The 12,781-nt window shown below is 35.2% G+C and overlaps 1 protein-coding gene across 1 annotated transcript; it reads left to right on the top strand.

Moving 5' to 3' along the window:
- Positions 1-6,954: 6,954 nt before the first annotated feature.
- LOC147568505 (uncharacterized) lies at positions 6,955-12,391 on the top strand. Its single transcript, XM_086671008.1, has 11 exons — positions 6,955-7,102; positions 7,183-7,270; positions 7,355-7,657; positions 7,813-7,962; positions 8,050-8,190; positions 8,520-8,576; positions 8,774-8,912; positions 10,662-10,766; positions 11,109-11,299; positions 11,729-11,770; positions 11,938-12,391. The coding sequence occupies exons 1-11, from the start codon at positions 6,987-6,989 to the stop codon at positions 12,034-12,036; spliced, it is 1,431 nt and encodes a 476-aa protein (XP_086527134.1). The 5' UTR covers positions 6,955-6,986; the 3' UTR covers positions 12,037-12,391.
- Positions 12,392-12,781: the final 390 nt, after the last annotated feature.

Here is a 12,781-nt window from a genome sequence, read left to right as displayed (position 1 = left end):
CATCTCTCTCTCCCTCTTGTTTTTGGAAGAAGAAGATGGAAGAAGCATGCGAAGGTGAGCATCACCCACATTAAAAACCCGGTGCCTTTAGAAGCACCCTTAGCACAAAAATATTTGGGAGACTGACTTCAACAATTACTTAGACCAAGTCGAGAGGGTTTAGAGACGAGGTGAGTAAAAAATGGTAGTCCCAAATAGTTTCCTTATAATGACTACATGCATGTGTATGTTACATGACGACCTAGAGTTCTGCCATCACCGTGAAAGATAGACCCGAATGTATAGTCGTATAGTCTATAGATGTATTTCTTTCTTATTGTACTAAATCTTTTCTTGTTTTTCTATTTACTTTATGAGTTCTAAAAAAATTTCAATTTCTTATCTTTCGATGATACCAATTCTAGCAAACTTGTCACTTTTCCATTCCCTGTGACTTAGAGTTTTGAAATCATCGTGAAAGATAGACCCGTTATGTATAAATGCATTATTTTCTTACCGGACTTTTTTCTCTTATTTTCTTTGAGTTCCAAAAGAATTTCAAATTTCTTTTCTTTTGACAATATCCTATTCTAGCAAACTTGTCAATTTTCCTTTCCATGCTACAATGGTTTTGTGAAATTATACTCTTTAATAGTTTCCGAACATCCCTCACTAAATCAATTTCATGAATGCAATGTTTCGCTTTATCTAATTACACTTCATTTACACTTACTCGTCTATTATACATGAAAATTTATTTGTGGGTTTAATTGGTCAAACAAAAAATTATTTGGTTAAGACGTCTTCACTTTCTTCTGTTGGTTAGATACAGCTTACAAACTCCTTAAAAAAAAATAGATACAGCTTACAAACTTCTAATTCCAATAATATATATTAAGATTCATTTATGCTTAATAAAATTGTGTTGTGATAGAAAAAAAATTTGGACCTAAATGAACAAGTCAAATGTGATAATGTGTAAGTGCATGTTCACATGGTTGAAGTTATAAGGTTTGAACTAATCCTATTCCTTTCAAAATTATTTATTCCTCTAATTAGCTGTGTCTCCATGGGTAATCAGAAACATGTAATTGAAGATTAACATCACCAAGATGGCCCCCTAATGTTCTATATTTAAAAATATATGCTTATATATACTATCAACGTTGGTTAATTTTCTATACATTTTTGTTTTTGACTTCAAAATCAGGAATCTTTTAATTGGTGTATAATTAATCATTAGAACCCGTTACTAAATACAAAAATTAGATTCAAAATTGGTTATAGCAGGTATCTTCAACCAGCAAAGTATTGTTTGCCTCTGTTCTTAATGTTTCATTCAAAAGAATACACATTATAGAATATTTTTTCTATAGTACCAGCAATGAGAATGAGTTAGGTATGTGTATTTTATTGTTCAACGGAGGTATATAAAACAACACGAATATCTAACGTGTTTATGGATACCTTACATTTTTCTAGAGACCAGTGAAAAATCTTGACTTAGCAAGTTTAAAATTCTAAAAAGGTTTCAACTTGTTTCTTTGACTAGTCGATTAGATTCAAGAGACAATCGATCCATAAACTCATTGGACTCTATTCTAGAAAACTCATTAGACTCCATGAGAGTAGTTAGGGGTTCCACTCAAATGGTTGTTGAACTTTCTGGTCAATCCCAACATTTTGACCATGTTTACATATCAGTCCTCATTCAGTCCGCGTAATTTGGGTTGTCACCTAGGTACATGAACAAATTTGTATCCAAGTATTGGGTTGAACAAAAAAAATTATTGGGTTGATTTCAATTTAGGGGGGGGTATTGGATTGGGACTTTCGCGGACATTTGAGAGTCCGCGAAAGTCCGAGGCATTCAAATCCAGACATTTAAGAGTCCACGAAAGTCTGAGGCATTCAAATCCAGACATTTGAGAGTCCACGAAAGTCTGAGGCATTCAAATCTAGACATTTGAGAGTCTATGAAAGTCCGAGGCATTCGATTTGTCTTCCAAAATGTCTCAGACTTTGGTGGACTCCATAGTTTGATGGATTTGTGAAGGATTTGGGACAAATTTGGAAGCCAAAATGTCTTTCAAAAAACAAGAGACATTTGAAGTCCATCATGTGATCAAATAACAATAATAATATTAAAATAATAAATGTCTACCAAATGTCCATCAATGTCCACAAATATTCACAGATGTCTACGAAAGTCGAAAAATATATTTTTGAAATGTTAGTATAAATATATTATTTCATGTAATTAAAAAATAATAATAATATTAAAATAATAAATATCTATCAAATGTCCATCAATGTCCACAAAATTCACAGATGTCTACGAAAGTCGAAAAATATATGTTTGAAATGTTAGTATAAATATATTATTTCATGTGATTAAACAATAATAATAATATTAAATAAATGTCTACGAAATGTCCATCAATGTCCACAAATATTCACAGATGTCTACGAAAGTCGAATATATTATTTCATGTAATTAAAAAATAACAATAATATTAAAATAATAAATATCTATCAAATGTCCATCAATGTCCACAAATATTCACAGATGTCTACGAAAGTTGAAAAATATATTTTTGAAATGTTAGTATAAATATATTATTTCATGTAATTAAAAAATAATAATAATATTAAAATAATAAATATCTATCAAATGTCCATCAATGTCCACAAATATTCACAGATGTCTACGAAAGTTGAAAAATATATTTTTGAAATGTTAGTATAAATATATTATTTCATGTAATTAAAAAATAATAATAATATTAAAATAATAAATATCTATCAAATGTCCATCAATGTCCACAAATATTCACAGATGTCTACAAAAGTCGAAAAATATATTTTTGATTAGCACAAATATAATATGTATTACACATTTTGTCAATGGACTCAAGATCTTAAAATGTCCCCAGGACATTTTGTTTATGGATCAAATGTCTTGAAATGTCTATAAAGACATTTTGTCTACAAACTCTCAATGTCTTGAAAATGTCTATGAACACATGATGTCTATAATAAGTCATCCGAAATGTCTTGAAATGTCTACGGGACAATTTGTCTATGAAAGTCTGTGAAAGTCTCGATCCACTACCCCCCCCTTAGTTCTCAAAATATGACCCATTTTCCCGTTAGGCCCCATATATTTAACCAATTCTCATTTTAGCCCCCATTTTAATTAGAGTTAGGTGCTGTTTGTTTTTTTACTTTTTCAGATCTGAAATCTGAATTGGTCAGATTTCAGATGTTTGTTTTTGAATTTAAGAAAATCTGAAAATTTGTCTGAATTTGACCAAGGTCTGAATTGGCTGAAAAAACCCTCAAATATTTCAGACTTCAAAACAAGACTGAAAAAGTGGAATAGTTTCTGAAATATGTCAAATGACATTTCTGCCCCTTCATTTTAGAATTTTTTTTTCTCAACCCACCAAAGCCACCACCCACAGACGACACCACCACCCACCATCGGCAAACCGACCACCACCACCGAACAAAGCTCATCATCACCACCACCACCACCACCACCACAAACCACAGTACATCACCACCATCAGCCGAACCACCTCAGACTACATCACCACCACCAACCAAACCACCTCAGGGACACCACCACTAACCGAACCACCTTAGAGTACACCACCACCAACCGAACCACCACCTCCCAGACAACCACCACAATCACATAATAGACCATCAATCGGAGAAGTAGACTCGAGTAAGATGTAAGAGATTTTGTTTAGGTTATATGTTTGCAGAGAGAGAGAGAGAGAGTAAAGCTTCCACAATCCAAAACAGAGCTTCCCATATTACTCGAATTGCTTAGGTTAGGGAAAAAGAAAAATATCAAGTATCAAATCTCAAAAGGTATTACCAACATATAATCCAAATCGGAGAAGATATGTTATCTTCATATTTGGCTGGCTGTTGAAGTTATTGTTTAGCTCTTGGTCTTGAAAACGATTGAGTGAGAGAGAAGGAGAACGATTGAGTGAGAGAGAAGGAGAACGATTGAGTGAGAGAGAAGGAGAACGATTGAGTGAGAGAGGAGACAGGAATTAGGTTAGAACGATTGAGTGAGAGAGGAGGCGGGAATTAGGGTTAGAACGAGTGAGAGAGGAGGCAGGAATTAAGGTTTCCTTAGGAGGCAGGAATTAGGGTTATCTGGAGAAAGGAATTGAGGTTTTATGTTGAGAAATAGGGTTTTGAGCTTAGGTTCTGTTTGTTTAAGATATGAGATAAGGGTATTAATGTCAAAGTACAAGTTCAGACATAATGATTCAGATACGGAAAACAAACATTCTAACTTGTGAAACAATTAAACCAATTCAGATTCAGCCAAATTCGATTCAGCTAATTCAGATTCAGCTAATTCAGATTCAGACATTTTAAAAAAACAAACAGCACCTTAATTCCTATTTGACCCCCTTACTTTGTGACCAGCTTCCTTCTTGACCCCCTATTTCTTGTAAATTCAAATTTGACCCCGTTTTTAAGATAAATTCCTTAATACCCTCCTACAAATTATATGTTTCAAAATAAAAATAAAAATAAAAACCCTCCACCTCACCTCCCTCCACCTCACCTCACACTCTCTCCACCTCACCTCTCTCTCTCCACCTTACCTCTCTCTCCCCACCTCACCTCTCTCTCCCCACCCCTCTCTCTGTCTTCTCCGACCAGGTCGCCGACCGAAAATTTTTCCGGTCGGCGACCTGGAAATATAAAAAAAATCACTCTCTCTCTAGAAACTCCGGCGAAGGGGTTTCCCTTCGATCGGAGTTCCGGTCTGTTCTTCAACAGACCGGAACAGGTCCGTTCTTCAACAGACCAGAACAGGTCCGTTCTTCAACAGACCAGAACAGGTATGCTGAAGAATAGACCAGTTTCGGTCTGTTCTTCAACAGACCGGAACTACGGCGAAGGGAAACCCCTTCGCCGGAGTTTCTAGAGAGAGAGTGATTTTTTTTTGTTTTTCTTTCACTCTCTCTCTCTCTCGAAACTCCAGCGAAGGGGTTTCCCTTCGCCGGAGTTCCGGTCTGTTGAAGAACAGACCAGAACAGATCTGTCGAAGAATAGAACAGTTCCTGTCTGTTCTTCAACAGATCGAAACTACGGCAAAGGGAAACCTCTTCGCCGGAGTGAATTTTTTTTTTTTATCTTTTCAGGTCGCCGACTAAATTTTTTTCGGTCGGTGACCTGTCGGAGAAGACAGAGAGAGGGGCTGGAAGAGGGAGAGGTGAGGTGGGGAGAGAGAGGTAAGGTGGAGAGAGAGAGAGAGGTGAGGTGGAGAGAGAGAGAGGTGAGGTGAGGTGAGGTGGAGGGTTTTTTATTTTTATTTTGAAACATATAATTTGTGGGAGGGGTAATTAAGGAATTTATCTTAAAAAAGGGGGCCAAATTTGAATTTACAAGAAATATGTGGTCAAGAAGGAAGCTGGTCACGAAGTAGGGGGCCAAATAGGAATTAACTCTTTTAATTATTAAGTCCGAGTCAGAGCATCTCCAATGCAAAACTCTAAACTTATCCTATTCACTTATGTGACATAGTTATTTTTGTAAATAAATAATTAGTTATTTAGACAATGTAGAAGACTCGATTTCTATTGGTTGGAAATCGAATATTGATGAGTTGGACAATTAGAGATATCTCAAAAGGACACTCTAGAAATAGAATGTCCTCTTGAGATATCTCTATTCCACTCTCGACACATCATCTTAGAGATCCAAATAGAGTGTTGCATTGGAGACTTAAAAACCCTAAAGATTGTTGAGATACGTGTGTAAACACGTGATATAAGAGACGAATCGAGATGAGGAGATCCGACAATCAAGACTATTCCAAGATATTTGAAGATATGTGAAGATCAAGAATATTCAGTTTCATATATTTAGAATATTTCTTGTAATATATCTAATACTATTATTAGATATATTTTATATTGTTTCTTAGTTTAGTTAGGATAAACTAGGAACCCTGATCCTAATTTCTCTATAAATAAGAAAGGGTTCTGAGGATTAAATCATTCGATTACTAATCAATCATTGTAACGAATCACCACAATTGTGGTTAATAAAGTATGTAGCCATTCTGGCTTTCTCCGAGGATGTAGGTCGTGAATGTCCGACTGAACCTCGTTAAATATGGTGTCCTTTATTTATGTTCATCTATCTCCAATCATCACATTTTCGTGAATTTCTACAAAGATCATATGTGGACTCAGAGTTTCTAAGATTGGGTGTTGCATTGGAAATGCTCTTACGGTGGTGTTTGTTTATTTTCTCCTTGTGTAAATTTGAGTCACCCGACTCTTCTGAATTTGACTCGTCTAAATCAAATAGATCAAAATTAACCCAAATCAGTCATTCATACTAGTTAAACATCACAAGCAAGACAAAAACAAATCTTCTGAAATTTGACTCGAGTAAATTCAAATTTTGGGGTTAGATTTCACATATGACAACAAGACTGAATTTAACTCTATCCAACTTTTTTATTTTTACTATTCTTTTCCTTCATCTCTTCTTTTGTTTATCCAACAGGACTCTCGAACTTTAAAACTTGGAGTGTCACAAAGACTTTTCTAGAGTTTTCGTTACAAAATCGTCTCGAACGAGACACTCTACTGGAACTCTAACATGATGTGGATGCAGTTATTCCAGAGATCCTCCAAGAATGAACTACACAGTGACTAATAACATCATCCCCCCCACAAAAAGAAAATCAAACCTACTGTATTATAAAATTGTTATCCAACACTTAATATATTATAATCCTAAATGTGAAGTTGAATAAATTTTTCTTAGAGTTGTCAATGAATAAGAAATCAGAAGACCCAAATTACTCGTTATTAATATTATATCCAACCAGGACAAAAGCAACACCCACTGTGTAACCACCTAAGCCTAAACCCAATTACTATAAATCATCCATTTCAATCTTCCACATTCAGAGAATTTTTGTAGCAAAGAAGGAAGAAGAATTGAAAATGGAAATTACTGTTAAAAAGTTTATTCTTTTTCTGTTGTTCTGTTATTTTATCTATTTACACTTCAACTCTGCTCAAAAGTTCGATGTTCGCCAACATCTCTGTACCCGTACAAGGTACTTCACTAGAAATCTATCTCTCTCACAGTGATATTGGTGATAGTTCGATGTTCTTTCTCTAAAATATTATTTTATAGGTACGATGCTGCAAAAGAAGTTGCTAACTATGGAACAGTTCCGTCTAGTATTCCTGAAGAATGTACTCCTATTCACTTAAACCTAGTGGTAAGCACAATTCACTCTTTATATTATTCTTTTCGTCGAATGGTACAACATATCTTAATGTTAATACCTTTTTTTTATTCACAGGCAAGACATGGAACTCGTCTTCCTACAAAAACACGCTCGAAAGAACTAAATACATTAGCGCGTGATTTAAAAAATTTGGTTAATGATGCAAAACAAGAAGCTGAAAGAAACAATGTGTCTCTTGAGAAAATTCCTAACTGGATAGAAGGGTGGCAATCTCCTTGGAATGAAGACACAAACGGGGACTTGATAATCGAAGGAGAGATTGAATTGGCTAATCTTGGAATCAATATTAGAAGAAGATTCAACGATTTTTTGGACGAGAAATATGATCCAACCGTTTTCACAATAAAATCGACGAATGTTAGTAGTACATTTCTCTTTCATTTGTGTCTCTCCAAGTTTTTTTTTGCCCAATCTGGGCCGACCACATCAGCCTTCGGGTTGTGGCGATCCACTTTTTTCGTGCAAACATAATTTTTCTACATTAATCATGTATGTAACGTTCTGTGAGACAGGTTTCTCGAGTACTAGAGAGTGCCCAGGCGTTCAGCAGGGGGCTATTTAGTAGGTTTTTCGGAGAAGATCATCCTGATTTAAAAGTAATCACTCAGAGTCGTGATAGTGACGAACTGCTGAGATTTTACCATCTATGTGAAAAGTACAAGGTAATATAATGAGTTATGAGACTTTAGAATATGAATTTAGAGGCTAGCTTGTTTTGTTTTTGAATTTTTCTTGAATTTGGATTACAGCAATATACTGAAAAGGAAAAACCTCAAGTTAAAAAGCGTAAAGATGCAATCTTGGATGAAATTTCTTCTTCATTAGCTAGTCGCTATGAGCTAAACTTCACAACGAAGATTGTTTCTTCTCTATGGTTTCTATGTATGCAGGTATTTATTCTCTTTCTTAGAACAACTTCAAGTGATGAATCACATCAACTTATTAACAAAGAAATTATGGTCCAAAACTTATATACATACTCTACAAATTCTAATTTCCTGCCAACTTTCGACATTGTTTATAACATCATATTTATTACATTACAGCCTATTGGGCCAAATTGTCATTTAGAAACCGATTCATGGTGAAAAAATTGTCCAAATTATCTAATGCTCAAATTCTAATGAGGGGATGTGAGATAATACTAGTTAAAACATTTGATAAATTGTTACTTTGTTCATAAATTAATATTTTTCTGGATATATTCTTTTGTTTATAGGAAGCTTCTTTGATGGGTGTAGTAGACAAAGCTTGTGGCCTTTTTACTCCTTCTGAGGTATGTCAGCCCCTCATGTTTTTTGCTATAGGCACTCTCTACATCAAAATGATTTAATGATGTGTGTAAAGGAGGCGCCTTCAGTAATAATGGGGGCGCCGATAAAGCACAAATTTCATCACTCTTCTCTTCTTACTAGGCTTCCCAAATTACTACTATCAATTAACATGCGAATGATTTTTTTTTTTTGGATATAGATTCTTTTGCTAGAATGGGCAGATGAATTGGAGATTTTCATGTTGAAGGGTTATGGCAATACAATAAACTATCTTATGGGAGTACCACTTCTTGAAGATGTTAGTAAATCCATGAAGAATGCTATTAAAGCTAAAGAAGGTAACCTTATTTATGCTTAAGTCAATAAGTTTCAAGCTATTAATCAGAGTTGGAGAACCTCCAATTATACGGGACTTAGGTTTAGACCCAACTCATTTTTTATTAGTATAATTAAATGAAAGGGTTCTATCATAAGAATTCAACTGGGATCATTAGAGATTTAGACTTAAAATATTTGTGTATGTGCAAGACGCATGTGTAGTATTTTGTGTGTGTGCAGAAAACGTGCGTGATATTGTGCATCTGTGAAACACGTGTATCTTGTGCATTTTGAAAAAATTGTATTGCAAGACACATGTGTGGTATTTTGTACGTGTGCAGAAAACGTGTGTGATCTTGTGCATGTGCGAAACACGTGTGTCAACTATCTTGTGCATTTTGAAAAACATGGGTTGCAAGTAGGGGTGGAAATCGCTCCAGACCGGTCGGTACCGGACTCTAACTTCATCGAACCGGTCGATTCGAACACAAACTGTTGGTGACCACCTATTTACTCGGGCGGACTCGAACGGTCACTCTCAAGAATTCTTTATCCATTGACCGTCCAAGACCGTTTATTTTACCGGGCCAGTCGGACACCGGACGGTCTCGGTCCGGGCTTTCCAATAAATTTACTTAATTCAGAACTTTATTTTTATTATCACAAACAAAATTACTTACAAATGAAGATGTTTAGCCAAGAAATCAAAAGTAAATATAAAAAAGAAAAAACACAGTTGATCATCATTTGACAAGATATAAATAAGCCATGTACTAATGTTTGGTCTTCCAGAGGACTATATGACTATAGCCAACGGCCATCATATATTCATAGCTCTATAAAATTCAACGGTCAACTTCTAAAAATGAGGACAGTTTAGTTGGTCAACCTATTCGGTCACTCGTACCGGTCGGTCCTTCGACATAGAATTTTGACCGTGACCATCCGCCAATTTTTTCGGGCCGGTCGGACACTGACCGTTATGACCATCGAGTGTCCATGGACACTTTTTATCTCGGTCGAACGGGTCGGGTAGCAGTCTTCCGGATCTTTTTCCCACCCCCCAGTTGCAAGTTACATGTATGATATTTTGTGCGTCTGCAAAAAAGTGTGTGATCTTGTGCATGTGTGAAACACGTGTGTGAACTATCTTGTGCATTTTGAAAATTTTGATTTTATTTTAAATTTAAATTGAAAAAATTTAATTACATCTACCATCCAACTTTTAGTTACATCTACCATCCAACTTTTAGTTGCATCTATCCATTTCAATGGTAGGAGGGGAACTAAAAAAAAGTGTAAGAGAATGGAAAAAATGAATGTAGTGTAGAGTGCATATGGGTTGGTTCCTTTATTTATAGGGAACCAACCCATAATTGGACCCAATTTGATCAAATATGACAGTTGAGTCAATAGGGAACCAACCCATAACTGGACCCAATTTGACCAAATATGGTCGTTCCACTTGATCCAACGGTCATATTTGATCTGCCCAGCTGGACCCCAAAATATGACCGTTGGATCTCCCAACAGTCATATTTGAGAGGGGCTGGAAAGGTCCAGACGACTCTTCTTGTTGAGTCGACTGAACTTTTCTTTAGACCTGAGCCTAAACTTAGCCCAAAGAAAAGTGAGTTGGAGTACGGGGCTTGGACTGAAACTTCAAATTTTCAGCCTACGCGAGTAAGCCCCAAACGATTGGACTTGCTCTTATCCTTCTACCAACACATACATTTTTGATCATTTTTGTTCCCTTTTTGTTGTTATAGATAACTCTGAACCAGGCACTTACGAGAAAGCAAACTTTCGATTTGGTCATGCCGAGACTGTCATACCATTCTCATGTCTTCTTGGCCTCTTTCTTGAAGGATCTGGTAAGTTTTTCCGTATTTTTTATTTCTCTCCGTACGAACTAAAAAAGAAGGCCAGGTCAGGTCTATACATGCACAATTAGCCTATATACAAAACTTATTTTCATTCATTTCTTCGGAATGTGAGAGAAGCATTTTTAAGATGTCCTTTTCTCTCTTGGACTCTGAATTTGAAACGCGTTCGAAGAATAGACCCAAAATCAATCATTCACACATGTGAGACGTCACAAGTTGGCTAGACAAAAACAAATAAATAGCCTCATAGACAATAAACAAAATATCTAACCTTTTTGTTTGTCTTTATTTGTCTAATAATGAATGGCTAATTTTTGTTTGAATATCCAGATTTAGAACGACTGAAACAAGAGCTACCCCTTGAACCTCCTCCAAAGCCTCTTTTGAAACGAAATTGGAGAAGCAGTTTGGTAGCCCCTTTTGGTGGAAATATTATGTTAGTTTTGTATAATTGTCCTGCCAATAATACAAACAACTATTATGTCCAAGTACTCCAAAATGAAGTTCCAGTTCCTTTGCCAGTAAGTTCATCATACCTCTTTAACTTTGTTCTCATAAATTCAAAGACAAAAAAAAAACAAGGGTTTATTGATTAGATAGTGAGGTATGCACAAAACCCCTCTTTGGAATGTTCAAAATATTAGGAAATATTCACCTAACATTTTTGTTGGTTGCCTTCATTTAATAAACTAATCTCAAGTTAGCCCACATGATATTGTGATTTCTAACTAAGTTTTGTGATAAAACATTTAAATAGACACTACTGAGACATAAATAAGAGAAGTAGGGTGGGGCTAAAGGCCCCGGCCGAATAGCTGTAGGCCCCTAGATTAATGCCCCGTGTGTAATCCGGGAGCCTACAGTATTTTGGCGGGGGCCTTTAAGCTTTGTGATTTTTGATGTTCTATCTTTCTAATCAATTCTAATACTTTTTACTTGTTTGTGGGTAGGGTTGTGATGACTCTGATTTCTGTCCATTTGAAGCTTTCATGGTAAATCTTTTCTCCATGTAATACCAATTTTTCTTTTAGGACACTATTAATGAAAAGGAATAAGTCACCACTTTGAGCTCAATACCTACTAAAATCACAATTGGTATGTGTATTATATTGTCGAAAATCTATTTCTTAAGTCTGGAAAATGTACTAATAATTTGCAGGAAAAAATTGTTGATCCCCACTTGATGCACAACTTCAGCTCCATTTGCACAATAAAGTCAGAAGAACCACCTCCTCAAGAACCCAAAAGTGAACTATAGAGTTCACTATTCACATCATTCTAAATTTGAAAATTTTGAATTTAAAACACAACAAAATCCCCTTTCTAGAAATAAGTACTATGAAGAAGAGCTGATTTTGATAAATTAAATTCGGGAGGAGTCGATGAAAGAAATGGATGCGATCAATTTTGTGTAGAGGATCTCAAGTTAAGTTGGAAGACTATAATTTTCTAATATTTGTTTAGAATTTTCTTTTTTACATTACATGCAATGGTATCTCCAATTTTTTTTGTTTAAATAGTGCTATTGAAGATTTTACTTTGTTGTCCCATTACATAGAGAAATATAAGTGGTATTTGTAATTTTGTAATAATATCTCTATTATTTGATTTAACTATGCTTAATAATCCTTGTGACGAAATCAAGTAAATCAAGAAAAATAAAAGGAAAGTAACTAGCCACACGAAACACAAAGATATATACTTGGTTCGGTTAGTGAGATATATTTTGCGGCGAACAAGGTGCAATTTCTACTATGATAAGAAAACAAGTTACACAAAGGATTCAATGAGAATTCGAATAAGATATTTCTCTTTCTAATACTCGAAATTTACATGGATACCATCATACCACTAACATTAATAACTGCAATAACATAAGCCTTGCTTGCATATTAGTTCTCTTCAGAGATCAACTTTATTAAGCATGTCTGAAATTCCCCATAAAGAGGTTGGTGAGTCGTAAACCGAGTTAGATTTCAACTCATATTCAAGACAATTTCAAC

This window comes from Eschscholzia californica, unplaced genomic scaffold (assembly GCF_041429995.1).
Source record: "Eschscholzia californica isolate CP2 unplaced genomic scaffold, dmEscCali1.0.p SCAF_1, whole genome shotgun sequence".
In the NCBI taxonomy this organism is placed as follows: Eukaryota; Viridiplantae; Streptophyta; class Magnoliopsida; order Ranunculales; family Papaveraceae; genus Eschscholzia; species Eschscholzia californica.
The sequence above is the reverse complement of the archived record's forward strand: the minus strand, read 5'-3'. Positions and strand labels throughout refer to the sequence as shown.

Bases quoted from the DNA above. Each gene is read 5' to 3' on its own strand.
- LOC147568505 (XM_086671008.1), top strand. From the start codon at position 6,987: ATGGAAATTACTGTTAAAAAGTTTATTCTTTTTCTGTTGTTCTGTTAT. The intron at 7,658-7,812 runs GTTAGTAGTACA...TCTGTGAGACAG, and splicing joins TCACAATAAAATCGACGAAT to GTTTCTCGAGTACTAGAGAG. The intron at 8,191-8,519 runs GTATTTATTCTC...TTTTGTTTATAG, and splicing joins TATGGTTTCTATGTATGCAG to GAAGCTTCTTTGATGGGTGT.